The 18,225-nt window shown below is 44.0% G+C and overlaps 1 protein-coding gene across 4 annotated transcripts in view; it reads right to left on the bottom strand.

The window, feature by feature from the left end:
* RARB (retinoic acid receptor beta) overlaps positions 1-18,225 on the bottom strand; it is a 197,233-nt gene that overhangs the window by 7,251 nt on the left and 171,757 nt on the right. For all 4 annotated transcript variants that reach the window (XM_059818272.1, XM_059818273.1, XM_009822347.2 and 1 more), the window contains 2 exons: positions 13,679-13,839; positions 6,052-6,228 (listed from right to left, as the gene is read on the bottom strand). In XM_059818272.1, the coding sequence (XP_059674255.1) occupies positions 6,052-6,228; positions 13,679-13,839 (338 nt within the window). The remainder of the gene's footprint in view (positions 1-6,051; positions 6,229-13,678; positions 13,840-18,225) is intronic.

Below are 18,225 nucleotides of genomic sequence, written 5' to 3'. Positions count from 1 at the left end.
GCTGCTATTAACGAACACTGCCTTCAAACAAAAGCTCAAATAAAAGATATGTCCATCATGTTGACATATTTCTGTTATATGTATCAATGCTTAATGCTTAAAATAATCAGAGGTGGGAGAAGGCTTATCCCTAAACTAAACTAAAATAAAATCTCCCAGAAGTTCAGCTAATTAGCTGGGCTAAGACTACAGGCATATTTTTTCAGGGCTTGACTGTATTTATTTCCCATACAGCCATCCTACTTTGTTTTAAAGATTCAACAAAAAAGATTTACAGCAATGTAAGTGAGCACAGGGAGAATTTTAATTATTCCTATAGCTGCCGAAGCTCTGAGTCAGAGGCCCTAGCATTTGGCAGCTGACCAGTCTGGGCTTGGTTCTCCCACTTTCATCTTTCCCTGGCAACACTGCTCCAAATAAGCAGGGAGGAGAATGAGGAGGACATGGCATGTAAGAGACCTACAGGGAAGCTAGGGAAGCTTTTATTTCTCTTCCTAAATTCCTCAGTAAGAGACTTAATAGGGTGCATTTCTGCAGAAGGCTCTCCAACCATTTTCTATCTCACCAATAATCTTATCTCACATTGTGGTATACACTGAAGCACTGAGACTCTATGTGGTTGGACAGGCATGTTTCACATCGTACCCCTGTCCCTGAATTAGAAAAAGCTCTTGAAATCACTTGAATCAATGACCAAGAGAGGCACAAATACAAATGCACAGCACTCAAATTCTTCACTGACCACAAATTCCCCACTAATATAAGTGATCTTAAAAGGCTGCTTGTAACTCTAAAGGTTTTGTGTAATAGCCAAAGTGTATTTCAGGATTATTAGCAGAAATTAACATTATAAAGCATGGCACTGTCAATAAGAGACAGCATGTTTACCATATTCTGCACTGCCAGTAACCATTGGCAGTTCTCTCCCCTAAAGTTCGCTGTTGGTTATCCTTTTACATCATCAAAAGGATTGTACAGAAAGGAGAAGAAACATGCAGGGTTTGGTGTTTTCAAGAAAAGCAAGGTTTGAAAACTTTGCGTATTTATTGAGAAACCCAAGAGCTACTTGGTTCACTTCTCTCATGGCATGCAAGAGAAACAGGCAGTCCCTTTTATTCCGGTGCTATTTTAATTGCTAAGCCTTAGCAGTGAGAGCTCCCTCCTCCACACCCTCAGGACTCTCAGCCCAACAAATTAGCGGAGCAGGACTTGGAACTAATTTGGGCAACTCAGTGGTGACTCCCGAAGGCTGCCTGCAGCCTCCCCAGCAGCTGCCCAAGCAGGGCTGGCAGAAATGGTTCCTCTGTATCCTCCCTCCCAGGGCAAGTCTGGATATTGGCTGCCAGTGCCCCACCGCCCAGGGACTCCTGGCCCAGAGGGACTGGGGTGCCCCGGAGCGGTCCCCCCAAACAACCCGGAGGCTGAACGTGCACCTCCCGCCATACAACAGGCTGCTGGGCCCCTCGCTGCGAAGCTCCCTGTGCTCACCCCCCGGTGCCGAAAGCCCCACTCCATTTGGGGGTGTGTGCTGGGGGTGCTCAGCAAAGACCTACCAGATCACCGCCCCCCAGGGCTAACACAGAGGAAGACTTCCAGGCTGGATCCTCATCGGGAATGAATTTGGGGTTAGGTTACTTGGCCTAGAGCCCCTGTGGGCATGCACAGAAAAAGACTTCCAGGGGCCTTGCAAAATTTGTAATTAAAACATAAAGTTCCCGTGGAATTTAACTACTTCCAGGCTTAGGCAGCAAGCAGGATGGCTTTTTGCAAAAGGCAGACTTCAGGCTTCCATGCCTAAATGCTGCGCCAGCCGTCAGCTGAAGGAGCCTGCAGCAGCTCTGCTGGGCACTGGCACAGCTGAAGCTCAACTATGTGTTTTCTGCAATGCACTCAGCTTGACTGCAGTAATCGGGTCTCAGGTTCCTCCTGCATTCCTCTGACATTATCCCACAACACGCTGCTATTAAACGCCGAGACAGATAATTTGACATGTTTTTTTTTTTTAAATTTGTGTCCTTCATCAAGATCTGCGAAACGCCATGGATATTGCTAAACCTTTCTTGGGCAAACTTCCAGTGTCAAAGTGAAGCTGATTTCAAGCTCATAGTCACTGAAGAACATATGGGAAATGTCAGCACTTCAAAATAAGAAATCGTGGTATCTTTCTCCATTTTAAACTGAACTGCTGTCTAGAAGACATCCTCCTAATGTCCTCAATGTTGTTTAGATTTTGTAACCAAGCCAAGTATTTTAGTTGTCACTCTGATCTTAAATGCCACTTGCAGCCATAAATAAGGTTCTTGCCCATGATTAAAGGACCCTTTGTTTTAAGCAATATTTATATCTTAAAGTATCTGGGGTTCCTACGAGCCAGTTACAAATCGCAAAGCAAAAACCCTACGGGTCACACAAAACCATCCAGAAAGTCGCATTTACAAAATTGTTGCTACCATTGAATTGTTACTCATTTTAAACAGATTTGTTAAGGCAAGCTGGGCTTTTTTTAAGAAATGCTGTTGTTACACGCTAGCTGCCTTAGCTGGCTGGGACAGCTTCCCGAGAGGAGAAACCCAAGCAGGTGACTCTTAAACAATGAAAAAGCCTCCACGGCGCTGCCATACCCCACCAGCACGGGTTATTCCGCACACACCAAAGCCTTCCTAGCACTAACACGCAGGGTTTTACAACAGAAAGCAAAAATGACGTTATTAAGGATTAGTGTTCACGGACTTCTCAGGTTTTTATCCATCAGATTTAAGACAGGCTGGACTCTGGACTCTTTCCACCTTCATTTTGCTGAAGCTCGGCAAGTCTGGGGATGCTCGACCGCTGCCGGGCCAGAAGCGCTCGCTTTTACGAGGGTTACTGACTGAATTTTAGTAGTATTTATCCCTGAAACTTTTGGCACCAGAGCAGATATAAATTCCACCATCCTCAGTCGGCGCCTTCAGCTGCCTTGCGAGGCTTGATGTTACTTTCCTTCCAGTGATTTTGTTTGTTTGTATATAAAACAATTCTCTGGCCTATACACAGCGGAGTTTACCGAGTTCCTGGCACCATTTCCTTTGTCAGCCTGTTTAAGGGGGGTTTAAGCATCCACGGCCACAGGAACCAACTGAGCAGAGCCCTTAGCAGGGTCTAGAGATGCTTAAGACTCCCCACAGCCCAGAGACAGCGCTGTTGGGTGGGCAGTGAACTGGGGTCCTGCTGTGGGGGGAGCCTGGCCACCCTACCTGGCTGGGCTGGCAGCCCCATGCTGATCCTCCCGCGTGCCACAGCTCCGGCGACGCATCCAGGAGATCGCGCAGCAGCGGGATGGTGAGTGTGCACCGGCGAGGCTCACGCCCATGCCGGGCAGTGCTCACATAGCAGACCACAGGCAGGCACCGGCAGCGGGTGCTCATGCAGCAGGAGGGGGAACAGTGTTCACTCCGTGTCTCAATGCACAAAATAAAACATTCGAAACACACCTCATAATTAGGAGAATTAGCTTGCTGGGGGGGGAAATATGCACTATTAAAACACTCCTCCAAGTACTGAAATTCAGCTTAAATAAAGATACAGAGCTGCAATCGGCAATTCCGATTATGTGCAGGTGATGTTGGTTTAATGGATGTGGGCATTTCCCAGACAGCATGCACACTATGCATTACTGTGCTCATGCTAATTATCCCTTTTTCTTTTTAAGCAGCACATAAAATAGTCGCATAAAGCTTGTGTAAATGTCGCGCAGGAAAGTTAGGACTCTTCATGGCAACCATGTCTTATCTGCTCCTGATTTTTGAAAATCCTCAGCTCCTCCCTGCTATGGGTAGCTATGGCACTTGTTACACCCTGCTCGCTCACATGTGTCACCTTCTCCGGCTTCGTGAAAAATAAAAAAGACAATGCGCAGGCGGTCGGGAATGACAGGTCTCAATAAAGTTTGTAACTAGAGCTTGAAGGTTGCCACATGGCCACAAAGTAAAAGTGGTGAATTGTATTAAAGAATCAAGCCTTTCTATCTGTTAATTAGTTGAAATAAAGTCACAATTTACCACCTGCTTCATTATTCTTTTTCTCATCTGGCAACTAGGCTTTTATTTAGTCACTTTGATCAAAGGCTGTCAAGTGCCTTTATCTATGCACTTCAGATAAAACCCCTAGCAGAAAGGCTACCCCTAAATACCTGATATTGTCCAGCCAGTGTTGGCGATGCAAGCGGCGAGCAGAGCTCCCGGGGAGGCTCTGTGCCACAGGGGCTGTGCATGCTCCTGGGGTAAGCTGCCACTACCCACCCCAACAAAGAGCGCCAGGGGCTCACGGGATCCTGAGCGATTACAGAATTAGGGTATGTTTTTTTCCAGCAGCTATGGAGGTAGGGCACAGCAGCAACAAATAGCAGGTGGCAGCTTAAGGGCTGAAGTTTTAGGGGTAAAGAGTTTGGACGCACAGATTCTTGCTATATCCTGACTTGTCCCCACCATTTTTGAATAGTTTCTGTATTAACTATTTGTTACTGGTTACAACAGCAAAGCATAAAGCAGTTCCCATCCCATACCTCTGGCAGAATACACTTGAGGCAACGCCACAGTTTATCGATCGCTGTATGCCTTTTGGTGTAAGGGGAACGTAACTGTGTCTTATCAGGACAGAGCTGGTAACGACAGGCGTGCAATTGGTAATGAACAGCCCTGCCCCTCACAGGGACCATGCACAGTAATGATGAGGTGGCCAAGTCTGAATGAGTGCCTGGATGAAGGGGACGAGAGGTGAACCTTGAGCACAACAGGGTGACCTCAACCTTCCTTTTCTTTTTTTTACAAGCCGGAGAACGATATCCCTGCCCCTCTCCCACCCCTCTTCCTCCTTCATCAATCGCATCCTCTAGATGCGATTCTTCAAAATAGCTTTTGACAAAACAAGAGGAAAAGGTCACAGCAGTTAACGTCCTCCTCAATATGATCCTGTTTGAAGCAATGCACTTTTAGAAATTCCAAGATTAATTACTTCAAATTCCCTAGCTTAAACTCCTGTGTCATGCCAAAAAATATACCTACAGTAGCCATCCTACAACGGGCTTCTTGGCCATGCTAGGCTCAGTGAAGACCTGAGGTTTGTGCTCAGAAGAAAACATTTAAAATATGTTTAAAACATGTTGAAAACACTAACTGTTTTACTGAAAGTTACTGCTACGACCAAGAATAAGAAGCGCATTTGCAACTAAAAGCCTGAAGACCTCTAAGGTCTTGATAAAGAAATGCTGAGATCCCAGAGGGTTCCTCTGAAGGTCAGTGTGACAGAAACAACCAAAGACAAAGGGAGGGAAGACAGCTTGCCTTGACATAGTGGCAAGGTCTGGAGAAAAAACTCCAAGCCCATCTGCGCAGTTCCCTGCTGCAGGTTGTATGCTTGCCTATTTAAAATGAAATGACATTTAGCTAAAATCCGTACGGCGTCCACTACAGCATCCACTTCCAGAGGTGCCTGCAGCACTGGTGAAAGCAGGGGTTCTGCACGCCAGAGGCTTGCGCCTGCTGGGCTCCAGGCGCACCAGGTTCCCCTCCACAACCTGCAAAATCCTTGCTTTGAAGATTTGTGTCTTGTTCCTCAAATTACCTCATGACCACAGGAACAGCACGTTCCTAAAACATTACACAGCGGACTGTCTTTCTAGGTATCCTTTATACAGAGCGTTATGTTTTGGAGGGAGGAGGAAGGAGGAAGAAAAGAGAATCGGATCTCTCTTCAGTGTTAACAATAAGGAAATTTTTCCAAAGTTGCACGTATTTCAAGTTACTGCCACAATACCAAAATGTGCCCTTCTTGCAACTATACTGAAATCCACAAACTTTAACCACTTACTACATATTTTGAAAAGTATGCTAATCCCATATAACACGCGTCTGTAGACGTGCTAGACTCCACTCGTGACCATACTGGACTACCCGTTAAGTTCAATTTTGCAACCATAAGACCAGGGTAGTATTTGACCCCCTCTCCCTGTCAATTACAGTAAAAACAGCAATAGAAAATACATTACTAGTATAACAATATGTTAAAAATACATACCAGTATATCCAGGCAGGCTGCCTTAAGTAGAGTTATCTGGTCTGCAATGGTCAAACTTGTAAAGCCTGGCAATCGCTTTGCAAATTCCACTATTTTAATAATGCACTTTGTTGCAAGTTCACTGAATTTGTCCCAAAGCCCGAGATCCAGTCGAACCCGATGATCTGCGCTGGAGTTCTGGAAAGACAGACAGAAGGCACCATAAATCAACAACGTCCCTTTCAGTAAATGGTTTTCAAGGGAAAGAAACAATAACCGAGCATTCCTTCCAGAAGCACTTTCTATTAACATTCCAGGCATTTTCTGCAGCTTGCTGTTGGGATGATGCTGGTTTCAAACTTGGATTAATCGCCTGAAAATTCCTTGGATATTTCTCTGCTACTTATGATTGCAGAGGCCATCTGTACAAGGAATACAAATGAACTTAAACATTTCCAAATGCCACTATCATTATTCTTCCTTGCCATTATATAATAAGTGCATTGAGAGAGACAATTTACAGTTGTACCCCAGAAAATATAAATGAACAGTGGAACAAGAATATCGGGTCCTCTTCTGGAAAAAGCAGCACAATATTTGGAACATAGTTTCACATATTTAAGGTCTTAGCAAATTAGTTCTACTTAATTTATCTGCTCTGTGGCTCTGCAAGAGTTTTACAGCTTTCTCAAGCTACAGCCTCTCATGAATTAAAGAGCATTTCTTTACACGACGTTAGGAAAAACACCATGTACGCTGATGAATGCTATATGCCCATTTGACGATGCATCCAACATATACCCTACTGTTTGGAGTGTTACAAGGACATTCCAGCTGCATCTTTCAGAGGCTGTTTCCATATATTCATGTCTCTTAATCCAAAAGTCCGTAATTTGCTAGGATGCATAGCAAATCTCTGTTAAGTTTGTGAACAAACTCATGCTTTCATACACTCAGAAGAACCACTTAACCCTTGAAAAAGTTAAACACGTCACCCAAGAACCAGCTGACTCAAAAGTTACTGTGATCTATTTGATGCTAGTCCAACAAAAGATGGGGGCATGGGGAGACCTGGTGAGTTGTGTCCAACCCACCCGCGATTCCCACGGGGTGACAAGAAACAGATAACGATGGTGCTCTGAAATACCCAAGGACCCTCTCCTCCTTCCCCAGAATGCAGCATATTCCCATTTTGCCGGCATTTCATCCAATGCTGTTTGGGATGCAGCCAGCGCAATGGTCCCCGCCACTATCTCAAGAACCACCAGGTTGAGTGTGCATTGCAGCTGCCTTCAGCGTCTGGGGTATCCTCTTCATTGCAAGAGGAATTTTACCTGTAAAAATATGCTGGTAATGAATTTGCAAAAGGTGCTGAGCTGCAACCACAGAAAAACAAAGGCAGAGTTTCTCTCTTCCACGTCTCATCTGAGCTTGTTGACAAATCAAGAAAGAGAGAGGCATCTCCAAAAAAAAGCCCACCCACTCCAGATAAGTACTTAAGGCAGGTAAGAGAAAATCCCCTCAGATGGCAGCTTTCCCCCCAGCTGCAGAGGAAGCTGATGTGATTAGCTGCCTTAGTCTTAGCTGGTTGAAAATTTTAAATTAACTTTAAAATTGAAGTCAAATGAGAGGAGACTCAACCTAAAAGTCTAACAGACACGGCAGATAAATAGCCACCAAAAAGCATTCCGTTTACACAGATCACACTTTCTTGGAGGAAACATCTCTAGAGACCCTGCCACCATCGCTGCTGATGGTGAGGCCATCCACCTCCTTGGAAACCTTTGAAGCCATCAGGTTTCTTTGGTTCATGGGAAGGACACAGGGCCCGAAGAGGTTGATGAGGGGATGTGGCGCGAGCTCAGCCTGGCTGTGATGCTCTGTCACCCGCTCCCGGGGCTGCCTTAGCAGTCGCCACAATCACCGTCAGTCACAAAGGGGAAAGTCCTGACGGGTCCCAAGGGTGTCACCAGTCCGACACTCACTTGTGACAGGGTGGAGGTATGAGCTGGTAATATTTACATTAGGCCCTTATTGCAAAAAATAAATGCTAACCATGCTGAAGACTGAAGATGTACACATGCTCTGCCTTGCTCCCCCTCTTTTTAAGGGATAAGAAATTAACTTCAGCATTTCTATTTGAATTTTTATTCTGGGAACTTCCTCTATTTTGTTTTGGTTTTTTTTAAATGACAGAAGAAAAGATAGGAGAAAATGTCTTTATAATCCTCAGACCTATAGAATTGCCTTCAAAATGGTCCAAAACTAATGGGTTAACAGTCATTGTAATGCCCTTTGAAACATTTCTTTTGGCTACTGGTGTATGCATCCTTCAGATTTATTTTATTTCATCCTCAAGGACCTTGGTGAAATACAGTACATTGGAGGAAAAATAAGATCAAGATGTGCAGTCATTCAGGCTGTAATTAAATTTAATAGGCAGTTTATCCAGTTCATAGAAAGATGGCATAGTGGAGAGCTACACAAAGCAGAGCCTAAAGCAGGAAATCATTTCACAATAGGGTATCCATCTGGAAAAAAAGACGTTGCATGAAACCAGCAAGTGTGAACGAAATCTTCATCAGTATCATATGAGGTTACTTTATCATGCTGCAGTACTGGCAACGGGAAGTTTGACATGTCTTCTATTAAGAGTAATGCACGGCCGTCTTAACAAATGTAAATCTAACTCACTATTATGCAAACTGAAGAGAAGGGGCAGTTAATAAAATAAAAAATAACTGGGTGTTTTATTACACCGGGTGCCAGATTCCTCAGCGTTGGAGCTAATGTGGTTTACACATTATCTTTGAGATGCTACAAATGGAAAGACTTTTAACATTTTATTTGGTAATGAATGTAGTTGCAAGCGTCATGGAGAATAGCTAGATTTTTAGCAGCTTTTCTGAATATGTAAAACCAAAACTGACTCAATATCAATGTCTAGGTTGAACAGTAAAATATGGGGTTAATAAAATGCATGACAGAAACAGAAACTCTTCTGATTAAATTTGCCTGGGGATCTCCTCTAACCATGCTGTGAAAAAGATGCAGACACTATGACTTTTCCTGAATATTTTACTGAAGCAGTTTTTTGGGTGTCTTTTCCAAGAGCAGCCTTGCATGTTTTTCAGGCCTTTGCACCAGCGTACATATGGTGGAACAATACTGTAATACACCCTAGTGGCATCTTTATCAGTAGAAAAGCCCAACCTTGCTATGAAATCCAATTAAACAGCCATTTTTGCCACATAAATTGATCCCATTTTTTCCATCATTTTTGTTTTTTCATTGCAGGCTGCTCTATCTCCATATTAATGATACAGGATGAGGTACTCACAGAAACATACACAGTAGCAGAATCCCTACTGTCTTTAAAATCCACTTTACAAAGGAAACAAGGCTCACAGGGGCACTCTGCCCTAATCAGGAACACTTGCTATGCCTCTTTAGTAAAAGCAGCAATGCACTCCAGCTCCAGCGAGTACACCGAGGACCACAGCGCACTTCTCTGCTCAGTCCGAGCATCAGGAGATAGATATATACATACATACATACAGATAGATAGATAGATTCCTCTGCAATGGCACAAAACAATAGCTGTGTAACTTCTAAGCCCAGCACTTACAAAGGACAAAATGTCGCTGAGATGCAAAACCTCTTCGCTTCCAGCCAGCCAAGAGCAACCCAGGAGAACCCACAGCAAGGGTCTGCAGAGTCAAAACTATTTTCTGTTTTATCCTCCCTTTATCATGAGGCTGGATGTAACACAGCTGTAGACTTACAAATAACACCAGTCTCGAGGGACAAGCAGTATAGTTACACTCAATTATACCATAAAGTATGACATCTCCAGAGAAATTACTAAGGCACTCTCTCTTACCTGGATGACAGTAATAAAACAGATCTATTTATGATGGACTTTTGAAATCCATTACGTTTAAACAGCTTGCTGATTCTCATCATCGGCAGAACTATACTTGCCACTGCACACCAAATGTAACTGTTAAGTCAAATGACCCAGGGAATTTAATACGAGTGCTGTTCTCCCATTATTTTAAGTAGACTTTTATTAACTATGCAAAGTATGGTAATTATTACAGATAGGGACACTTTTTCTTTTTAAAGAGCAGATGGATATAAAAAAACATAATTGAAAATGCTTCTCCAAAACTGTTTTTGAACAGGTAAAAATGCACAATGGGGGAAAAAAAATCACCATGTAACCTCTCCCTCTGGGAAATGCGGGCTGCAGTGCTTGAGAGCTAGAGGAGGCAGATATGCAAGCCAAATGTCTGAACATGTTTTTTTATGACCGTATCTCTGCAAGGTCTTTTTTACTCCACTCTCTTACACTTAAAATTCTTTGCTCTTTTTAGCAACAAACAAAATCATGTTTAAAATCAGTCTGAACAATCACGTAACCGAAGGCGAACAGGGGCTATGCTTGCAGAACGGTTTCTTCCATCCACCATCTCTATCAGTACGCAAGTGCAAAGCTCATGAAAGTCAAGTGAATCCACATCGATTCAATGCATTCACTTCTCACCTCCCGCTTAAAGAATTAAATAAAAAACTCGAAGGTTACAAAAGCAATCTGTATGCTCTGCAGTGTGAGCGCACCATGCTTCACTGACTGCTAGCCTGCAGAACCGGGCATAAAAGCAGGACTGGTGGCAATCTTCTATCTGTACTAGCTTGTTACTACCAAGAAAAGTAGAGCGGCCTAGGCTTCTAGCTCTGCTTGGATCCAGAATTTAGAAAAAGGGCTGTGTGCTCCTTATTTTTTGACTTCTGGTCTCTATTTCAAGTGTCTCAAAAGGAAAGATTATTGCCCGAGTCCTGCTGTTTGATCAGCAGCTGGTGGTGTTGCCCAAGCACCGAAGCTGCGCTCCTCCAACCAGCACACACACCTTCCACCTCCCGGATCCTCCTGGATCCTCTGCCGCTGCAGAAAGGCTTCTCCCCTGCTCCTGGGCTGACAGGCAGCTGGAGATGAAGATCACCCTTACTCCAGCCCCAGCGGTACTCTGTCCCTTCCACAGCTGGGCAGAGACAGTGTTCATAAAAATGAGCTCTTAACACTGAATTATTCCTACTTACAAAGCTGGAGTGGTCGCTAGACCTTAGCTAGGTGAGAGATTTAAACACTCAGCATTTCATATAGAGACCATGAAAATGCAGCAAGAAGACAGTTGGTATTTAGCACCGCCACTATTAGTTTTGACACAGCTGTTGAAAGAAGCTGTATCTCTCTCAAAGATTCAAGGAAAGCCAAAAATAACTCTTTCAGTATAATTTTGCTATTGCAACTTGTATAGTACCAAACCATGACAAAGCGGCAGGGACTTCAGCCACATGCAGCTAACTGCTGTGGTCTTCCAACAGACCAATGATAAAACCAAGAAATCTCTTTGCCCAAGCTATCCGATCTTGTCCGAGATACAAACGACCAATATCCAGCCTCAGAGAGCATGGTCAGCTCACGGTTACTCAGGACCCATAGACAGACAAGATTCATCCGTTTGTTACTTAGATCGAGGTGAGCTCAGTAAGAGCTCTGAAATTGCTACAGGACATAAACTCGCCATGGGGGTCAGCAGGAACCCAAGGAGCAAGGCACCAGTGGTGGGTGTGATATGCAACAAGACCCTCTCCAATATCATCCACTTGTATCATTTCAAGAGCTAAAATATGAATAATATTTAAGCATCCAATACATGATGCAAGCGTATAGGTGCCCAGGTTATCTTTCAACCCCTCAGGATCGTTGGCAATTACCAGTATGAAGTACCATCCCACCAGCTGCAGTGCACTCTTCTAACTCAGAGGTAACACAAAAGTACATACCGACACATTCACGTTGGGAGGTATACCGACAGATTATTATTCTGGGATAGCCAGGCAATTTGCAAGGCAGCCTGTGAGGAATAAACTCCAGCACGCATGCCAGTCTGGCTACGCATCCCAGCTGCAGACATCTGATCACCTCTTCTGCAAGGTATAAACTCATTGTCTTTGAACGAGGAAGATTTTTTCACACTTGTTCAGAAGTGCTCTCATGTTTGCAGAAGTGCGAGAGCCTGGTTGGAAGATTTGATTCACTCTAAGTTGAGAATGCAACTGCACGTGCTGCGGGGAGGAGTGGAGGGCATTAACCCAGGAACTTCCTTGAAAAGACACACTATGGATCCCACCGTCTCCTGCTTTGCCTTCGGTTATGTCACCGGCTGGCTTGTTTCGAGCTTCCAGCCTCACACACTGCGCTAGTCCTTTGGGGTCTGCTTGTGCTTGCCTGCTACAGCAATATTTACCAGCACACCCACACTGACTGTTCTGACTACATCTCACTGGAGCAGGGATAGCACCAGAGAATTGTGCAGAGGACAGCCACCTTCTCCAGTACTAACGATTTTATGCGGGTCTCAAAATTAAATGTGAAAAAGGTTTGTGAAAATACCTTCAGCAACATGAAAACCATGCTTTTTTTCTAACATCACACCATGTATGCTTGCTTTTTTTGCACTTTGTATACAAAGTCTTACACCTAGACCTGAGAGTTTTGAACCTTGCACTTTGTAAATAGACAAGTACGCCGTAAAACAGTGAATATTGATGCCACACAGGGATTTCCCTAGATTACTCTTTGAGAAATTTAATGTTTGTTTCAGTAGCAGAGCATTTACAGAAAACGAAGAGCAATCCAGTGAGAGGGGTATTTCACCTGGCCTCTGGGGCTTGGTCCCAGCTCTCCAACTGGGGAACCATGGAGGACAAGGACTGTGGAAGCAGATGTCTCCTTGCCCCAGCCATGCCGCTCCTGAAGTCCCAGCTTCAGCAGTGAGAGCGCACACTTGACTACTTCAGGACCTTCTGCACATCCCTCTGCTACAACTGACAGCAAGACCAGACCAGCAAAGTCATTCCTCTACCAACAGGACTCTAAATGTTACCTAACATTTATTTTTAAGCATCTGTTTTATTACTGCATTTGCAAACTTGACATTGAATTTTCTCTCTGAGATCAGTCTATATCACTGACCTTCCCTGTATTTAGCAACATATATATGTATAGAAAAGATTTATTTCCCTGACTCATCCTCTCAAGAAATTCCCACAGTACTGAACTTCTTGATAGGGGGCCGATTTTTCATTTCTAAAAGCAGCAAAAGTGTTTGCTGCTTTGTGATATTTTGGTAGACTGGGAGAGGAATAAACTACAAATGAACATTTTGGAAACCAGTTTATTTAGACATTTCATATTTTCCTTGACCTTGGTAGCTTTGGGACCGTCACCAGTAATCCAGCAGCATTTAAGAACCCTCTACACCTGCGAAGTTGTAATCCGCTGACGCACAAGCAGAGATCACATCTTTGGGAGCCAACAAATTTCTAATGAATGAGGCATGTAATTGACTCACGGACTCTTGGCTGGATTAATCCTTCCGACAGTCTCTCACAATATCGCTAAGTAGTGCAATTTCTCTTCCTCAGCATGTATTTGCACGCATACCTGCATTTTTTCATGAGTAAGGAGGTGCAAGGAGTGCACCTACGGCTGCAGCTATTTAAAATGTCTGAAGCCTCCAACGCAAAACCCACATCATCCAGGCATATCCAGAATGTATGTGTCACAAACCATACTTACTGTAGTGTATTTTCCCAGCTGGCAGAGTGAGGGGAAGGTTTCCTGGTGAGCTTTTCGGATCTTCTCAGTGAGATCATCCAACTCTGCTGTCATTTCATAGTTTTCTGTGGACTCCTGCTTTGAAGGTTCCTTCTTCTTTTTGTTCCTATCATTTCTGACAGCTATAGAAAAAGCAGAGACACAGATCACATGTGGTTATTCAGATCACCCCATGTTGCTCTTGCCGCTCTACTTCAAAACACTGCAAAATGCTTTTATTTTAAACATAAATTATTTTAAGTGGAGATAAAAATGTTACATGAACAGAGAAAACTAATGCAAGCTTGATTACTCAACTGTAAGAATTAAATTTAGTGGGATAATGATGAAACCAAACTTCCAAAGGTGCTTGCTGTGGATGTGCCATCACACTCCTGTAGTAGCCACCTTCCAAGAAAGTCTACTGCAAGTTCACATGCATTGTAAGTGTCTCAGCAACTTTGTGAGGGGGGATTTTTTCATTGTATCATTACCGCTGTGTATGGTGAATGGTGAAGTCCTCTGCAGTAATGCAGTCGGTATTTTATTGGATGTGAACAACTTTAAAGAAAGATAGCAACTGTCTCTCCTAAATTTCACAGTATGGAAGATAACAAAACCCATACTAATACAAACTCCACCAAGGAAAAGTTATTTAAAGAGAAAGTTAAATCTGAAAACAGTAAATGAAAGAAGATGAAACACATTAAACCCAAGATCTGAAGATCAAAGGAGAAGCACAAACACTTGAAAGAGTAAAAATGGCAGTGAAGCTATCTAAAGTTGCTTGCCATCTGCTCCTGCGCTCAGATCAGCCTTCTACCTTCCCCCGGCCATGAGGGATTACTGGAAATATGCATTGTGCGGCACTCGTGCTGTAATTGATTTCCCACATATTTACGTTTTGTAATAAAATATGACAGCTGCTCCATCACCATAGTACTCTTTGTTCTTTTAATGAAAATAGCTTAATTTTACAAAATGTGCCCAGGAGATAAGTCTATGTCCGCAGTATTGCCAGTACTTGTGAATTTTATCAAGAGGCTTGTTGTTTGCTAAAGCTAACGTCTTAAGCGTAACCAGATGCGTAAGGCTTTACAACAAAGCCAAACAAAATCAAGCCCTCTCCCCAAAGACCCTGTGTCAAATTAAACACCCCAAAGACTAAACGCTGCTGGACGAATAAAAACCATTCCTAACATTCAACGGTGCTCCAAACCTCATGATATTTAAACCAGTGGCCTGAACTCTGAGGGTGCGGCTGGTGGGTTTGGCACACGTGAAGGTAGCTGGGGATTTTGGATGGCCAAAGACCTGCCGGTTCTCATTTGTACTGCCCTGCCCCAGAAAGCACATCTATCTGTGCCATAGGGAGGGAAACACAGCAAAATGGGCAGATGCCCAGAGCCACCTCCACGCTAGCTATTTTCCCCCATGGGTTCCCCAGGCGCATCTCCATGTCTTCTGTGGTTGCTTCCTATGTGCTTGTGAACCACAAGTGATCGCAAAGAGCAGACAAACCGTGAATGTTTCAGGAGGAAGAGGAGCTTTTGGTCCAGTCTCACCTACAGCATCTGTTCAAGAACAAATGACACGCAGTTGGATTAATTTTCCTCTGGGTGTCATTTTTGAGAGAAAATTAAGAGTGACATGGGAAAATGGTGGGGTGGGAAAGCAGCAGAGTCAGGGGCATCTGCAGAAATAATGTAATATGTGTAACAGAAAACAAGGGGTAGATGCAGCAAATATTGTTGCTCCTTTACGAGGTGGTCAGGCACATACTCCATGCAACGAACGGTTCTGGTTTTCTCACCAAAGGTTTGACTTTGCAACTGAGAAAACTCTGACCCCGATCCAGCACACATTTTAAGGATGAACTTGACTTTAACTGTGTGAACAGACCTGCACTGAAGTCAGTCAGGGCTGGGATGCTGAGCACCCCACCAGATTAAAGCCTAACCTCAAACACCATCAATTCTGGTGTCTGGAGTAACAGAGACTCAAAGAAGGCCAAGAAAGGGTGGACAGAAAAGGTACCTTTTGTGAAGATTCAGTGTTACCCGTGTAGCTAGGTTTAGGAGGGGTTTGGATCCCCTCACCTTCCTTTTACAAGTATTCCCCTAAAGCCAATGTCCCGATTTGCTCGCTGGACCCCAGGGCAGAGCACAAGTACGGTCTCTTGCATTGAAAAAATATCTAGGACCGACAGGTACGTCTCGAGTGCTCCAAACTGCCACTGCACTCCAGAAGTACTTGGGTGATAAAAGAGCTCCTTAGAAAATTATGTAAACTCCTACACAACCGCAAAGAGCAATAAGCCTTTGTAATAAAGCCCCATTTACTTATAGCTCTACGAGCTGATTGACAAATTTGCCAAACAGGCCGCCTCAGCAACTACTTATCTCAATAGCTTTGAACTCCTCGTGGAAGACAAACACGTTATTTAGGCCAGGCTTCGCAGCAGCTGCCAAGAGCTCGCAGAGACCAGGAGATAACTCCAGCAGGAACCACACCACCGCTCCCGTGCTACCCTGGCACAGCTCCCTCTCCAGCTGCACCTGAAGTCCCTTCCCCTCCAAAGGCCACCAGAGACACAGCTCCTGGTCAATCCACATCACCAAACTGGCCCAGCTCTGTCCTCTTTCTTTTCGGGCGCAAATCACTAAAGGGTAGGAAGGGGAGAATTAACACATCCTGAAAACTAAGAACAGCTTCTGTTCATCGTTACCTTTTTTCTATGATTCCAATAGCCTTTGTAATAACGATAAAACCTGAATAACATTTATCTTCTTGCTTTATGTATACTTTTTATATTTCCTACATTTGTCTTCGCTAAGGCTGCATCAGACATGGCAGTCTTTCTATATTCCCTGTAAGATAACACAATAAAGTGCTGACATATAACACCAAGGCTCCAAAATTAAAAAGAATTTCAATAATGTTGAACTATTATGCAGATTCAACTACAACTGTAATTCAACGCAAAAAAAGGAGAGAAAAAGATTAAGACAACGCTACGTTTAAGAGTTAAATAAAAACATATAAACACACACATTTACCCAGTAAATTTAAAAGCCATCACTGCTCTGGAAACAGGAACTGTCACACTGCATGTGGGAAGGGTTTTGGATTACAGCTTATGCTTATATTACATAAATCACACCTTTTTGTATCTTGATCTTTACATGCATATGATCACATCAATCCCCGATGCAATTCCACTGCCTTTTAATGATGATAACGCCAGTGATGAATCTGTGTCACAGTTAATGCTACCATAGGAAACTCAGGTTATGAATTTCATTACTTGTGCACTAAATTCTGACTCGATGGCTGCATTATTTAAGAGCTCCCGACAGGGGACAGTATGGAAGCTCTCTTGCCCTCTGAGAAATACTGGAAGTTTAAAAAAACAAATAAGGTGTTGGTGGTGGAGAAAGAGGATGAAAAGAGGTGTATCTCACTACATGAGGAAGCCACGTCTGTGCGAGTCTTGGCGCTGCTTGGACGGCTGAGCAATGCATGCCCACGCCTAAGCACGTCTGCTCTGATCCATCTTCCTGTGACAGCTTCCCTGTCCCCTTGACAGACACGCCAGGACTTGCACTTCCACACCCAGAAACCTCCAGGCAGCTGCGGCAGGGTTCGTAAGCTGGCGAAGGCACCTTCTGCTGCCTTTAGCTTCAAGGACCAGCCCCCACCCTCAAACGTTCACCCCCCTACCTGATGGAAGAAGGGGCTGAACATCACCTCTTGTCCCACGCCCTACCTGCCCCTGCCAGTCTGTTCTCCTCACCCCAGGTTTGCCACTGCTTTCCTCAGCCTCGGACATATTCTTCCTCTTTTGCTTGAAGCAATGGGCAGGGCACAAAAGCTGCCGGAGGGAAGGATGCATTTTTCAAGAAAATCAGGGCCTGCTGTAGACAAAACTAAGCATAGGCAAGCCACAAACAGCTTCTCTCAGAGGACACCAGCGCTCTCATTTAGCAACCACGCAGCAATTCTCCTGCTTGAGCAGGATCATTTCAAGCATGTCGTAATGCTGGGAATCATCCAGTCTTAAATGCAAGTCCCTCAGGTCCACCAAACTTAGTCACCGCTTGGCCTAAGAAGAGTCTGGGATCCAGCCCAAGAGATTTAGGCAGTTTCTAGATAATCAGGTAAAATGATGGAATAGCGAGTGTTCATACTCCCCTTTGTGAAAGGTGGCACAAACACGTCCAGGGTAGAAGAACCTGCAGCTCACAACGCAATTTTTTCTATTACTAGCATAACCTTTGTTTCCCCAGGTGCCCAGAAGATAGTTTGACAGCACCTTTCATATATTATAATGATTAATCAGTTATATATTCATGACTTGAAACGCTATCATTGCAATTTTGCCTCTCAGAGATCCCCACGACCTTTGAAGAGCTTTCTGTACTAGTTAACTGGTTTTGTTCCTGTAGCGACAACTACTAGTGTTTCCAGTTAGTTTGCATTCCTGTAAAACCACACTTCTCTTGTCCTTAAATATTTTGGAAGTTACT

Source organism: Gavia stellata, chromosome 6, assembly GCF_030936135.1.
Source record: "Gavia stellata isolate bGavSte3 chromosome 6, bGavSte3.hap2, whole genome shotgun sequence".
Taxonomy (NCBI): domain Eukaryota; kingdom Metazoa; phylum Chordata; class Aves; order Gaviiformes; family Gaviidae; genus Gavia; species Gavia stellata.
This window is presented reverse-complemented; position numbering and strand designations above follow the sequence as displayed.